This window comes from Microcaecilia unicolor, chromosome 5, assembly GCF_901765095.1.
Source record: "Microcaecilia unicolor chromosome 5, aMicUni1.1, whole genome shotgun sequence".
NCBI lineage: Eukaryota > Metazoa > Chordata > Amphibia > Gymnophiona > Siphonopidae > Microcaecilia > Microcaecilia unicolor.
The window spans coordinates 143,608,746-143,624,293 of NC_044035.1; the positions used below are offsets into that span (position 1 = coordinate 143,608,746).

At 44.1% G+C, this 15,548-nt stretch overlaps 1 protein-coding gene across 3 annotated transcripts in view; it reads right to left on the bottom strand.

The window, feature by feature from the left end:
- LOC115470328 (elongation of very long chain fatty acids protein 6-like) overlaps positions 1-15,294 on the bottom strand; it is a 55,488-nt gene extending 40,194 nt beyond the window's left edge. Inside the window, exons 1-2 of one of the 3 annotated variants that reach the window (XM_030203375.1) lie at positions 15,079-15,158; positions 13,768-13,811 (exon numbers count right to left, since the gene is read on the bottom strand). Coding sequence is in view for 1 of the 3 variants with exons in the window: in XM_030203373.1 (XP_030059233.1) it covers positions 15,079-15,173 (95 nt within the window). In the remaining 2 variants the exon portion in view is untranslated. Of the gene's footprint in view, positions 1-13,767; positions 13,812-13,899; positions 13,916-15,078 lie in introns of those variants that run through there. The other 2 variants (XM_030203376.1, XM_030203373.1) reach the window with 2 other exon arrangements.
- Positions 15,295-15,548: the final 254 nt, after the last annotated feature.

A 15,548-nucleotide genomic window follows, 5' to 3' on the forward strand; every position in this document is an offset into this window, starting at 1 on the left:
TTGTTTAAGGGAAAAATACAGATACCTTTCTTTTAAATAATAGTGCCAAGTCCTGGTGGGGGGGGGGGGGGGGGGGAGGAATTTCCTCTGCCCAATAAATTAAATTGAGTCACATTTGCCAACCAAACAAATTCATAGTCACAAAAATGTGGCTCTTGTGCTGAAGTTGTTGAACCTGTTGCACTGTATCCCAGGGGCGTAGCTGCTATGGGGCCACGGGGGCCTGGGCCCCCGTAAATTTGGCCCTGGACCCCCCTACCGATACCCCTCTCAACCACCACCACCCCTGCCAACCCGCCGTCACCATCCGTACCTTTGCTGGCGGGGGACCCAACCCCCGCCAGCCGAAGTCTTCTTCCTGCGTTTGGTTCTTCTGAGTCTGACGTCCTGCTGCACGTACAACGTGCAGGACATCAGACTCACAAAAACAGAATGAAGCTTTGAGATCTGCAGGGCTTCGTTCTGTTTCTGTGAGTCTGATGTCCTGCACGTTGTACGTGCAGCAGGACGTCAGACTCAGAAGAAACCAAACACAGAAAGAAGACTTCGGCTGGCGGGGGGGGGGGGGGGGGGTTGGGTCCCCCGCCAGCAAAGGTACAGACGGCGATGGATGGTGGGTGGGTGGGCGGGTCGAGAGGGGGGGTCAAACTTATTGGAAGTGGTGCTGGCGGCGGCAGGGGGTGTTGGCAATGGCGCGGGGGTGTCGGCGATGGTGGCGGGGGGAATCGGCGGCGCCAGGGGAGGCTAAAATGTGCCCCCTCACCTCGGCTCTGGCCCCCCCTACCGCTGAAGTCCAGATACGCCCCTGCTGTATCCCTCTTCCTTAACCATCTCAACCTCAGTTGCAAAGCCAATAACCATGCTGAGAAGTCAAAAGATACAATTATGTAAGAAATCTTTATTTACCCATAATAAAGGATCCTTCATGACATCGACTATGCCAGTAGGCTCCTGCAGAACCATACCATCTCATTATACTACAGAGGTGTAAACCATGCTCCTACAGCACCCCCTCCTGAATTTGCTACATAAGCCAGTGGCTCTTAAGTATGGTTCATCTTACAGTCGGCCTGTGGGAAGCAGGAGACCTCTACTTATAGATTCTTAGGTAGGTGGGTTTTCAGTTGAAAGGTGTTAGAAGGGCTTAGTTTTCCTGTCTGAAGGTGAAAGAGCAGATTTCTGAGAGAATACCCAGTGCTGAAGGAGCCAGGAGTGAAATGAAAGTTAAAGATCACTTCCAGCTCCTATCATAAGCTCAGTTGCTGAGGTAAGGAGCCCCCCCCCCCCCAAAGGAGTCTAGGAGACCTGAAAAGATGATGAGGAATATCCTGAGAAGCAAGTACTGGATGCCACTCCCACAAAGACCTCAGGTTGTCCAACAATTGGAACCACTGAGACGAATACATAGGAATAAGATTTGCACAGAAGGATCAGAAATCCAGCCCCAAAGGCTGCCCACTAATCAGGAGGTATGCGGGGAGCCCCTGAAGGATACCTGGAGCAAAGAGATCATAAATATAGATCCTATTTGTTCTTTAAAGTAGTTTCATCAGAAAAAAAAAAAACGTGTTGGAAAACAAAAAAAAAAATTGGGAATGATTTACTGTGTTTTATATTTGGGGTTTTTTCTCTATTTTTAAAATATTTAAACAATAAACCATAAAAACACACATTTCACCGTTTAATTCTAAATTATTTCATTGTGAACTGTTTTGAAAAACTGTTTGAAGGGCAGTCTAGGATACACTAAACTATACTTTGGGCCTTGATGGTGAATCCCTCCAAAGGATCCAACCTGAATGCATTGACCAATGGGAAAAAAATTGTTTCCATGTGTACCCCCTGAACTGTCCCCAAATATGACCTTACATGCATGGGACTCGGAGATAAGGAAATGTGATAAATTTTTATTTTTATTACATTTGTACCCCGCGCTTTCCCACTCATGGCAGGCTCAATGCGGCTTACATGGGGCAATGGAGGGTTAAGTGACTTGCCCAGAGTCACAAGAAGCTGCCTGTGCCTGAAGTGGGAATCAAACTCAGTTCCTCAGGACCAAAGTCCACCACCCTAACCACTATTGAACGGAGCCAGTTTGATGCTCAGTGGCAGTGCTGTACAGAAAATAAGGTCTTGTTTTCCCAAGCCTGACTTCTACCTCCTGAGTTGACCAGACCCACAGCTTCTGAGGAAGGATGACATCAAGCAACAGCAAATCTTACTGGCTGAATCCCAGATATACTGGTGAAAGGTTTTACAGGGAATCGTGGTCCCCAGGCCTCCCAGGCAGAGTACTGCTGGACAAGACAGGAGTGGAAAGGGGATTCAATGGATGGAAACAAACCCCAAGTGACCGGAAATTAAATAGATTGAGGAAACGCTGTCGCCATCTTTGCAAGGGGTTTTCCAAGAAAGTAAAAGCAGAGCTGGGGCCAATGACGGTTTAGGGTAAGGAAAATAATCTCTAACACTTAATGGGTCACTGCAAGGGAATATTTAGGTATGACTTATGTAGTGGTTCTCATTAAATTATTTGTTTTCTCTCTAGGGGATTGTTCTTGAGACAGCTCGTTTTGGGCGAAACATGCATGTCAGTCATTAAAACCCCTCCGTCTGACATCTATAAAGATGAGTACTTATCATTTGATTTCCATATAAGAATAAGAATTAGTTGAAAGTATAAATAGAGAAATGTTAATCGGGCGAGCCAATGAAGAAGTGGGAGCTGGACGCATTGCTATTTCTATGTATAAGCAATAAGCACTGCTGAGCTCACCAGAGAATTCCTTAGTGATCAGAAAGTTTGGATATTTAAATGTTGATTAATTGGGCACCACTATTCTGAATTGGAAATTAAGGATTACAGCATTATGATACCAACAAGGATAGTGCCTTCTCAGGGCTGTAAGTACTGCCTCTGCAGCGTTTCCAGCCAATTCAGGGAGCAGAATACAACCCAGGAATCAAACCCAAGTCCGTGGCGCACAACCCCTTGCACTGATCTACCTCCTGGCTGGCCCCCACACCATTTTTAAATCCACCTTAGAAATCAATGGATTAGATGAAGCAACAACTTTCCTTACAGTGAGGGAAATTTCTAACACGCAGCATGCTCTTCAGCTCAGAGCACATTTCTGCAGGAAGTGCCAACTGCCTTTTGGCAAATGTTTCACTCATGGCAGGCGTGGATGTACGTCAGAGCCTCATCTACTGCTCCAGTCTTGTAATAAAACAAGATAGCCCACACACAAGTCACTCCCTATTAAATCAACCTCTCCCCAGGAACTGCTGCTGTGTAATTCTTGCCACGCCAAATTAAACACATGTTTTCTGTATGTGCAACATAAACCTTTACCTTAAATAAAAAGGCATCTTTGGATAGAAAGGGAAAGGGAAAAGGGACTTGATATACCGCCTTTCTGTGGTATTTTGCAACTACATTCAAAGCGGTTTACATATATACAGGTACTTATTTTTGTACCTGGAGCAATGGAGGGTTAAGTGACTTGCCCACAATCACAAGGAGCTGCAGTGGGAATCGAACCCAGTTCCCCAGAATAAAAGTCCACTGCACTAACCACTAGGCTACTCCTAAATCCAAGCAAATGATACTTTGTGGGCTTGCAATGTTGTCCATAGTGAAGGCAAGTCATCACTGACCATATCAGAGGCATGCATCTTTCACGAACTGTCTGCCCCTACCAGCTCAGCACAACAGTGTAGATATAGCACACAATTCTAGGCCATTTCTCCCCAATGTAAACCTACATCTCCTTCTAACTTTAAACTTCCTGTTTGTGTGCGCCAGACACCCTCCTTTCCCACCAGCATGCCATGCACTATATTCCAGCAAGGCTGTGTTTGAAAACCCCCCATGTAAAAAATCGAGAAAAAAAAATTGTTGTTTTTGACTTAGAAAGCAACCAGACATAGGAGAAAGGGAGCACCTCCTGTATTGTCCTGGCAATGCAATATTAGCTCAAGAAAATCTATGCCAGCTACATTATGCAATGATTAGATTCATATTATGAGCATGTCACAGCCAGCAAAAACACAAATTGAACATTGGGATTATTCAAAAAGGAACGTGGAACAAAACTGAGAATATGTTTTTTTGCTAAGTCCCTGGTAAGATCACATCTTGGGTATTGTGTGCAGTTCTGGTTGCCCAGCCTCAAAAAGGCTATTGCAGAACTTAATCATTTGAGAAGGCAACAAAATGATGGAGATGGATCACCTCATGAAAAAGCTGAGGACTGAGAGGGGATACGAGATGTTTATAACTCATGACTGGGGTGGAACAGTTAAATAGGGAACTGTGGTTTAAACTTCAGATATTAACACAAGAGAACACCCCATAAAACCAAGGGCCAACAGACTAAAAAACAAAACAACTGTAGAAAGTATTTTCTTATACCACAGTCAAGCCATAGAATCTGTTGCTGGAGGAATGTCAAAGCAAACAGCAGCAGGATTCAAAAGTTTGGACTACTTCCTAGAAGAAAAAGCCATAAATTAGGTACAGGCTCATACCTGGAAATGAGCTTTGAGAAACAAATCTTTGGAATCGGACAGATATTTGTGACTTGGACTGGCCGCTGTTAACACTGGGTCTGTGGACCTTGGTCTCCTCAGCATGGCTTTTCTTATGGTATCCAACTACGTCCTGTATTTAAAAATACTATTCCTTTAAGGAAAGCTTGTTACAGTTTGATTAATTTTTAATGTATTTGTTTCTATATACAAAGTTTTGTAGAAAGTTTGCTTAGATGTAAGCTGTTATTGTACTCCACTTTGAACCTATTGGTATTCAGTGGTTTATAAATCCTAGAGAATAGAATTACCTTAGAGTAACTAATTCTGAAATTCTTCAAACCTCTTTAGCAATTCTCTAGTACACTGAGTGTAAACAGGTTTGACACCAACCAATAGAGAATGGTGCCAGCAGTGCACACTGGGTGTGTGATCACTGACATGACGGTCGGTATAAACCAAATACAACTACAGAGGCAATTGCCGAGATTTTGAACATATAATTGCTTCCCGCTGCATTTTTATTCAATACAACATACTCCACATAAAGTATATAAAACAAGATTGCATTTTGCAAGGTGTCACTCCCAGAAAGCCTCTTTGCTCTGCTACTTCCTGTGGTATATTTTTGGCCCCAAGTTAGAAATCGATCTATATTCACAACCAATTTTGCTTTTACCTATTACAAGCCAATTATATATATATATATATATATATATATATATATATATATGCATGTGAGGGCGTTTTTTTGCCTTCCATGCTGCTAGCGGAGGTGTGTTCCTAGCTGCTATTAGAAGCCGGACGAATGAATAACCCTTGAAGACGCCATAGCTGGCGAAACACAATTGTGTCGGGTTTTATGTTTCATTCTACAGTCTGGAAAAGTTTCAGGTTAAAAGAAAACTTTATGGACATTTCTACTGGACCTATAACAAGTTTTGACGAAGTGAGAAGTGTCCTGGTGTCCCAATATAGTGAAAGATAATCCATATGACATCTGGTGGAAAATCAGCAATGATGGACAATATCTATACTATTTAAGATTAATAAGGGACAATAGACACGATATGTGATAGGACATGTCAAGATAGTTATATAAGAAGGTCCAGTTGATGTGTGATGATCTAATACGTGTAATGTTTTAATGATTTATTAGAAAATTATACTAAATTGATGTGGATGAATGAAAGATTGAGTGTGCATGTGATCCGTTTTATTGGATTTGTGATATATAAATATAAAAAATTTGAGATAAAGTTTTTGTTTTAGATTTAATAAGAAAACGGTTGTCTTCAATATTAAAATGTATGTGTAATGCAACCAATTAAAGATTTAAACCTATAAGTTAATATTGTGTGTGTGTGTATATATATATATATATATATATGCATATGTATATATATATCACAGACTCCAAAATACTTGACATGCTGTATCTCGATAGTATGCTCATAGGTGGTATATCTAAGCGGTTTACAATATATCAAATAAATACTAATATCAAGTGTAGAAAGGAACTACATTATTGATAGAAAAGAGACAGAAAAAAAAAACTATTCGCAGAGTACTGGAATCACATCAGTGGTGACCCACATTCTGACAAAAAAGACATACAAAGCAAAATACATAAACACCAACAATAAAATCAATAAACTACATGGAAAGCATATGCTACCACTGATGTCTCATATCCATGACATATCAGAACTGCGCCACTGTAACAGCCGTCTTTACATAAATGCTTCCACAAAGAAAGAAGTTTTTAATAACCACTTAAACTGTAAAAAGTTCAGAGCACAATCTCAATTGGTTTTCTAAACCGTTTTATAGCTGTACCCCAGCCACAGAAAAAGCGGCACATCTAGTTTCACAATATCTAGTGCGGGACAGCACATCAGATCTTCTTCCCACTGTTGTCTCAGACCTCAAACGCCAAACAGGACGATACACAAACAAAACTATCTTTCAAGTACTTTGGTGTAGCTCTATATTTATTTATTTATTTATTTATTTGTTGCTTATATCCCACATTTTCCCACACATGCAGGCGCAATAATAGGATAATAAGGATAATAACCCCCACCACTCTATTGTGGTGTTTGCCCTATGCTTTCAGCACAGTCCTCAGTTACCTCTGGATAGAATGGCCCAGAATCTTTCAAAATTTTGCCTTAAAATAATAATATACCTGCACAAGATGTCATGTAAAGAGTCTATAATTTATACAAGAACAGCACTCAAGACAAAATAAGAGAAACTAAAAAAAAAAAAAAAATCACTTAAGACATATAAGCCACAATATTTTTTTCATAACTCAAAAATATGACCCAGATCTTAAGAGAACCTATCACCTAAAAAAAAAAAAGATGTTCTTAGGTCTACTTTCTCTGTTTATTTTGGTGGGGTACAGAAATCATATTGGCTGCAGCCAGGAGGACTGATTCAGCACTAGCACCTACAGCATTTCAGGCTAGAAGGTGCAAATCTCCCCCCCCCCCCCCCCCCCACCCCCAAACTCTGCTTTTCCCAGTGTTTGCCACACCTTGGTATTCCAACAAGCAAAAAGATGAGGTGGGCTTTTTCTAGCATCTCATGTTGCTGGTCCTTGTCTTTTTAGTTTAATTGTTGCTTTTTTTGTACCATAGGGCTCCCCCTCCCCCATTTTGCTTTTCCATCCTCAGCTACCAAGAGCATACAGAAGCCTACGACATCCAGAGTGAATAATGCCTGTATTCCCTGGAGTTTGCTCTGGAGGTGATTAGGTTTCTACTGTTAAAAGGTTACACACTTTACCTTCTTTTCTGATGTTTTGTTGGGGCAATTTCTCCAAAGGGATTAGAGTTGCACAGGAATGAACCTCACTCCTAAGCCCGGGCATGTGGAACCAGTGGCGTAGCCACAGGTGGGCTTCGGTGGGCCAGGGCCCACCCATTTATGGCTCAGGCCCACCCAGTAGAACATATTTAGAGGTAACTGGTATGAATCCCAAGCTCTGCCAGCTGAAGATTTCCCCCTGATGGTAACGAAAATGCTACTCTCCATAACACCGGCACCTGCGCTTGCTCAGTTTTCAGTGCATGCCTGCTGCCAAGGTGGAAAGAAGCGTTTTCCCACCAGCTGAGATAATGTTTTTTTTTTGGGGGGGAGGGGGGGGGAGAACACTTGGTGCCCACCCAATTCTTGCCTAGGCCCACCCAAAATCTGTTGTCTGGCTATGCCCCTGTGTGGAACATGATCTCAATCACTGAAAATTACTGCTAATACTTGCATCATCCCAAAGAACTTCCCTCTGGCGTTTGTGAAGCATCCTAACCTTTTTCATCTGTCTTCTAAAGACAAGAAGGTTTATGAGATGTGTGTGTATCAGGGGCATAGCTATGGGGGGCAAAGGGGCCTGGGCCCCTGCAAGTTTCATCAGGGCCCCTGGTTTGGCTGGCAGGGGACCCCAACCCCCACCAGCTGAAGCCTTCTTCAGCCCCAATCACCAGTGCAGCCGCGTTCGCTGACCTGCTCTTCTTTCTTCTTGCTCCTCCTGTGCACATTGACGCTCCTCAGTTTCACGTAAAGGAGCGTCAGCGTGCACAGGAGGGGCAAGAAGAAAGAAGAGCAGGGCAGCGAACGCGGCTGCGCCGGAGACCGGTGCTGAAGAAGGCTTCGGCTGGCGGGGGTTGGGGTCCCCCACCAGCAAAGGTATTTGTTTGTGAGGCGAGGCGGGCGAGGTAGATGGGCGTGGGGGCAAGGCGGCACTCAAAATGTGTCCCCAACCTCAGGCTCTGGCCCCCTCCCACCGTAAGGTCTGGCTACGCCCCTGGTGTGTATGTCATCAATTTTTCAGGAAGAACACAAGGATTCAGACAATGTTTTTAAATGAACCATTCTAAAAAAAAAAAAAAATAGGCTCTATTAGCTTTAGATGAACTGGTGTCTTCCAGCCTCAACCTGACATGCTGATGCTCTACATAGGGACCATGGCCCTCTAAAGCAGTGGTTCCCAAATCTGGTCCTGGAGGCACCCCAGCCAGTCAGGTTTTCAGGATACCCACAATGAATGTATTAAGAAATGTATTAAGTTATGTCCAATAAAAAAAGGTATAATCTTATTTTCTTTTCCATGTTTTATTTTGTTTGATTTCTATTGATAATCTCAACTGCATATAAATTAAGCTTTTTTTACTTGACTAACTTAATACATTTTTGGTTAGCTTTCAAAGGTAACCCTTCTTCAGATCAGAAATAAGCAATGGTTGACAAATATCAGAATACATAAGTGAAACACAAAAGCATTCCGATAACAGTCTCACCAGAAGAGGGCGAAGGGGAGAGAGATGGATGGCTGATAAGAAGGTGACAAGAGCAGTATAATTATAGTGGGATAGAAAGCCCAGATCTTTGTTAAATCCTGTCTGGTGGGTGTCAAAATATTTCATCATTTTGACTTCAAAGGTCTTATGTTCCTGGATTGCCTTCAAATTTCCTTTTTGCTTATTTCTGACCTGAAAGGGGGGGGGGGGGGGGGTTAACTTTGAAAGGAGGAGTGGCCTAGTGGTTAGGGTGGTGGACTTTGGTCCTGAGGAACTGAGTTCGATTCCCGGCACAGGCTGCTCCTTGTGACTCTGGGCAAGTCACTTAACCCTCCATTGCTCCATGTAAGCCACATTGAGCCTGCCATGAGTGGGAAAGTGCGGGGTACAAATGTAACAAACAAAAAAAAAAGCTAATCAAAAATGTATAGTTAGTCCAATTTAAAAAAAAAAAAAAAAGTTATTTTCTTTTCTCCGTTTTGATTTATTTCTTTCTATTACCTTGAAAAGTGGACCAACACAGCTACCATACCACTTTACTCAAGATGGTGATGGTAATCCTATATAATAAAACGCACCTCCAACATTCTGAAGCTGATTGCATGACTGAGGCATTCCTGCTCTCTGTATCCATCTCCTGAATTGACATCATGTACTTCCGGGTTCATCACAAGCAGAAGTGACCAACCACACGAGGTTTCTCGGCTTCAGAATGTTGGAGGTGCATTCTATTAAATAGGATTGGTCAGTTCCTTGAAGCACAGCTAGAGCTCAGCTTCCTCCACAGTAACGCTTAGACACCAGAGAGAGAGGGGGGGGGGGGGGGCATCTCTGTCACACACTCTCTCTCTCACACAATGTCTTTCTCTCACTCACTCTATGTCTCACACTGTATCACATTCACTCTCTATGTGTCACACAGTCACTCACACACTCTCTTGGTCTCATACACTCTCTCTCACAATGTGTCTCACTTTCGCACTTGCACACACTCTCATTCTCACAGACACACTCACACTCTCTCTCTGACAAACACACACTTGCACATTCACTCTCTCTCTCTCACACACAGTCACTCTCACATACACTCTCTAAAACATACACACTCCGAGGAAAACCTTGCTAGCGCCCGTTTCATTTGTATCAGAAACGGGCCTTTTTTTACTAGTTACTTTATAAAGTGGACAGAATACAGAAAGGGATTGAAAGAACAGAATTTTGGATAGCATGATGCATCCAGATTAGGATCATGTCACCTCATCACACTAAACAGTGGGATAGGATAACTGGATTACTATTAATTTCATCCTAACGTGCAAATTAAGCCTAAGCCATTCTTCCTGAAGAGTGTCTCAATTAATTCAGTTTACAGATTAAGTTCAAGTAGTCACACCTGGCCAGATAAACAAGTCTGACATTCTCAGTTAAGTATCCAGATCCGATTTAATTTCTAATGAATGCTCCAATTTATTTATGCTTTGCCATATAATGGATTTTCCTCCACAACCTGTTTCTCCCAATGGGTGTCAGCTAACAAACATGGAGCCTAACTGGCATCAATTAGTGTGGTGCGGTTTTTTTTAGCATAAACTTTATACAGTATTATAAATCACTTTGCTATGCCTATGGAAAGGCATTATAGAAAGTAATGAAACTAAGCTTTGCCCTACTAACCCAAAAACAGAATCAAAATATCTGTACACTCTGAAGGTGAGGGATTCCCAAAGGACAAAATTAGCTGACTGAACTGTTTTCTAGCCTGTTACATTTAGCCTTCAGATAGCCAGACATATGTAACCTACAAAGGTAGTCTTCATCCATTCCTTCTTCCTTTGGCAGCAGCAGAAAGCCTGGCAGGGTTTCACAGGCCCCTAAAAAAGTACATGACGTGTGACAATAGCAAAACTGACAGGTAGGCCTGGTCCCCTCAGCGGCAAACAAGCCAACCTGACCTATAGAGCTAGAAAATTCCTTGGGTGGGGTGAAGAAGGGGTAGAAGACAGGAAAGACTATGTGAAACTGACGGGAAGATCAAGAAAAATGATGCAAGGTAAGAGAGGGAAGAAAGGGGGAACTGTGTTAGGGTGACAGGAAATGGGTAAGAAGAGAAGAGAGTGAAAGAGGAGAGGTATGACACAGAGGGGAATGAACTACAGACACATTATGGCTAATGGTAATGGGATTTAATATACTGTCTTCTGTGGCATAATCAAAGCCATTTACATTATATACAGGTACTTTCTCTATTCCTAATGGGCTCATACTAAGTAGGAGTATACTTCAGAGGGCACAGCCCTTGGAGGTATGTCAAGCTTGTCAAATTCCATGCTATATCCCCAGGAACCCTAGGGACCTTCCCTTTTCCCCAGAATATCCAATAAGCAAAGGAGTTAGACAGGTAACCCCACCCCACTCAAAGCCTGGTCCTCTGAGAGGATGAAATATCCTCTGTGCCCCCTCCCCTTTGAAAACTCTGGGTAATCCTGCTGTAGGTACATACACCTGGTACTTTCCATCTCCTTCATACTTCATCTGATTCTGTGACTGCAAAAACATTTGGCACACACTAAGCTTTAGTAAAAGGGCCCCTAATGTCTAAACAATTTCTCCATTTGAGGTCCACGCTTCTAGGGGTGTAGGCAAGCATTTTCTCTCATCTCTTCTCCAACCAACCCCCCCCCCCCCCTCAGCAGCTTTAAATCTTGCTTTTGCTGGTGGGGATAGGGGATAACCAAGCCCTACCAGCTGAAGCAATCCAATGCCTGAGCCCCTTCCCATGCTCAAGGGAGTTGGTGGCCTGCTTCAGCCGCCAATGCTCAGTTCAGCAGCATAAACTAAGCATGCATGGGAGTACCAGCAGCAGCAGCTGAAACACACTGCCGACTTCTTTACTGCACAGGTAGCATGGGAGGGGGCTCAGGCAGTGGAACACTTTGGAATCTCTGCCAACCATTCCACAGGTGCCACTTTTTGCCCTCCCCCAGTCATTCATGGAAATGCTCCGGCATACATGCCAGAACTTATTGATTTACCACCTAGAAACGCTAAATGATCAGCACACACATTCTTGGGACTTCACTTCCCTAAGTGGCCTAGTGGTTAGGGTGGTGGGCTTTGGTCCTGGGGAACTGAGGAACTGAGTTCGATTCCCACTTCAGGCACAGGCAGCTCCTTGTGACTCTGGGCAAGTCACTTAACCCTCCTTTGCCCCATGTAAGCCGCATTGAGCCTGCCATGAGTGGGAAAGCGCGGGGTACAAATGTAACAAAAATAAATAAATAAAAATAAGTGGAGGAGTGGCCTAGTGGTTAGGGTGGTGGACTCTGGTCCTGAGGAACTGAGTTCAATTCCCACTTCAGGCACAGCTCCTTGTGACTCTGGGCAAGTCACTTAACCCTCCATTGCCCCAGGTACAAATAAGTACCTGTATATGTAAGCCGCATTGAGCCTGCCATGAGTGGGAAAGCGCGGGGTACAAATGTAACAAAAATAAATAAATAAAAATAAGTGGAGGAGTGGCCTAGTGGTTAGGGTGGTGGACTCTGGTCCTGAGGAACTGAGTTCAATTCCCACTTCAGGCACAGCTCCTTGTGACTCTGGGCAAGTCACTTAACCCTCCATTGCCCCAGGTACAAATAAGTACCTGTATATGTAAGCCGCATTGAGCCTGCCATGAGTGGGAAAGCGCGGGGTACAAATATAACTAAAATAAAAAATAGCTGTAAAGGTCTAAAATACAAACTAGTTCATGCGTCCTGCTTTTCTTACATTGGCACGCAGTTGTGGAATGCATTACCACTTGATTTGAAAAATATTCACGACCTTATCAACTTTCGAAAATCATTAAAGACTTTCCTTTTTAACAAGGCTTACCCATAATAATCAATAATAGAATCTCTAGCACATCACTGTGTACTTGTTAACCTATTTCCTGATTTATTGACTTGAATATATCCATTATGTTACACTTGTTCTTTATGTAACCAATTGTTTATCTACTCTTGATTGGCGCTTGCTATGAGGTATTATTGTAAGCCAGATTGAGTCTGCAAATAGGTGGGAAAATGTGGGATACAAATGCAATAAATAAAATAAATAAATGCCACTGCACAGGACACGCGGATGTCTGGGGTTCTGGGAAGGATCTACACAGGTACATAGCAGGGGCGTAGCCAGACCTCGCTGCGGGAGGGGACCATGGCCTGAGGTGGGAGGCACATTTTAGTCTGCCTGCCCACCACCTCGCTACACCCCACAGCAACAAATACCCCCAACCCCCACCAGCCGAAGCCTTCTTCAGTTCCGGTCTCCTTGCTTCCCCCCCCCCCCCCACCGCACCAAAATCCAGGGGCTCAGATGAAATCTTGGGGGGGGGGGGCCCAGTGGCCCCTCCTAGCTATGCCACTGGTACATAGGCTCCTAATGGTGGTCAAACCTTAACTATCAGCCTTTTTTACTTCACACCATATACAGAAATAAGATATTTCACATTGCTGGACCAGTGTACTGGGATAAACTACCTCTTGGACTTAGATTACAGAGTTTTGAGAATTTAAAATGGAGCTGGAAACACTGTTTATGCAATCTTATAGTTGGGGTAATGAGTGATGATTTAATACCTGTCTTTGAAGGCTTGAACTGGTTTAATGAGTTATTTTATGATGTGGAGTCTGGTTTGTCTTTAAATTATGTAATTTTGCAATCTGTTAAGAACTATGGATTAAGCAGGATATAAGTTTAATGAATAAATAAGTGTACAAACCTATATCCAATGAATTGTATTATGATAAGTAAAACAAAAAGAATAAAATTCACCTTTTCAGGTTAGGTTTTAATATGCACTGACCAAGCTAAGCTAAGAAAATAAAGTTATTAGCACTACTTATTTTAAATGATACCACACTTAGGCAAACCTATGCACTAATCCTACCTTTCATGAAATGGTAGTATGTTATGCTGCGAGTGAGGAAATGCCTATGAAAGACAAGAGAGGAGCACAGGTTACAAACATAGGTGCCAACATTTCAAAGTTATCAGGGTTGCAAAACAAAATACAAGTTACCTTCCCTGGACACAAAGGAGCTTGCTCACTATTAGGGGTGGGGGGGAGTTCCTCAACACTTAGAGCTGGCTCCTCTGCTTAAACAGAATGCCCAGCATCCTGCAGGTTCGGACACAAACTCACAAAGGGGCTGATTTTCAAAGTACAGACTTACAAAGTTCCATAGGTTACTTATGTAACTTTGTAAGGAGTGGAGGAGTGGCCTAGTGGTTAGGGTGGTGGACTTTGGTCCTGAGTTCAATTCCCACTTCAGGCACAGGCAGCTCCTTGTGACTCTGGGCAAGTCACTTAACTCTCCAATGCCCCATGTAAGCCGCATTGAGCCTGCCATGAGTGGGAAAGCACAGGGTACAAATGTAACAAAACAAATATGCCTCAAAGTCCCCTCCATGAAGGTACACTGAGCTGCAATCAATATCCACCTGCTACCTTAAACACCAGTCTCAACTGTACATTTTGTGTAGGATTCTGCAAATTTAAAGGAAAAAAAGGCACAAAAGTCCAAGTTCCATTGTTACCAGTGGCTGTCTACTTTGTGTAGTGCCCAGCAGCCATGCCTAAGATTTGAGGGGGCTCTACAGAAGTAGATTTTAATTTATCCGAAAGCTACGGTTGAAGCCAGGTCATGCTGTCTGGTACGTGTATTTACAAACGGCTGGACAGTGTGGCTTACACAAGCCTGATAAGGCGAGTGGGTGAAATGCACGCTATGCCTTTCGATGTGCGACGCCAGAGCCCAGCCTCTGAACACGGTCCTATCAGATGAAGCCGGCTTCATCACCTCATGCAACATGTCTCAAAAACTCAGCAGTTCAAAGCGCACGCCCCTGCCCTAGGCACAGAAGCCAGCATTGTGGGTGCTTCAGCCCTGCACTCCCAATATTGAGCAGACTCCTTGACTGTGTCCAGAAATGGGGTCGTTTCCATTCGGTTTTGCACCCCCCCTCCCCCCAAAATCATGTTGAGACATTGGCTCCTACGGCCCTAGTGTCTATCATAGACAGAACCCAAGTACTCAATCCTGCACGATCGTTCGACCATCACCCAGACTGCAGATAGATGCCAACCACAGGGAGAAGGGAGGCAATTAAAAGGATCGAAAGAACGCACCACTTGTACAGGGAGAGATACACCTGCGGTCCGGCGAGCACCGAATCCGTTCCCCTTTCGCTTACTCACCAGTTCTCCTGAAACCACTCGATCGCCCCCTGCTCATCAAAGCTCCGCTCGAATTCGTACACTCGGAACGGCAGTCTGGATAGGTTGGATTCCATTTCTGCACCTCCCCACGTCGCTACAGAGACACCGGAGCCTGCTCACCGCCTCTCCTCGCCCACTGCCCACGGCTACCGAAATGAAAAGCGGGGCGGCCAGCAGCACAGCTCGCATGCTCTCTAGCCGGCTCGAGCTCCGCCTCCGCCCCTGCTCCCGCTTGCTCCGCCCCTCCTCCCAAGGCATTTACGCCCACATTCACTGGTCCAGCCCAAGGATGTTAACTCATCTACCCTGTTTAGGCTCAGCCTCAGTGCCGAGTGCAAATGTCTTGCTCAGGGCCGCGAGAGACTGAGCCGGGCCCCGCCCTCCCCCCCCCCCCCCCCAAGCGCTACCAGTGTCGTGTCTCATGCTCTCAGGCCGCCAGCGCTGCAGTC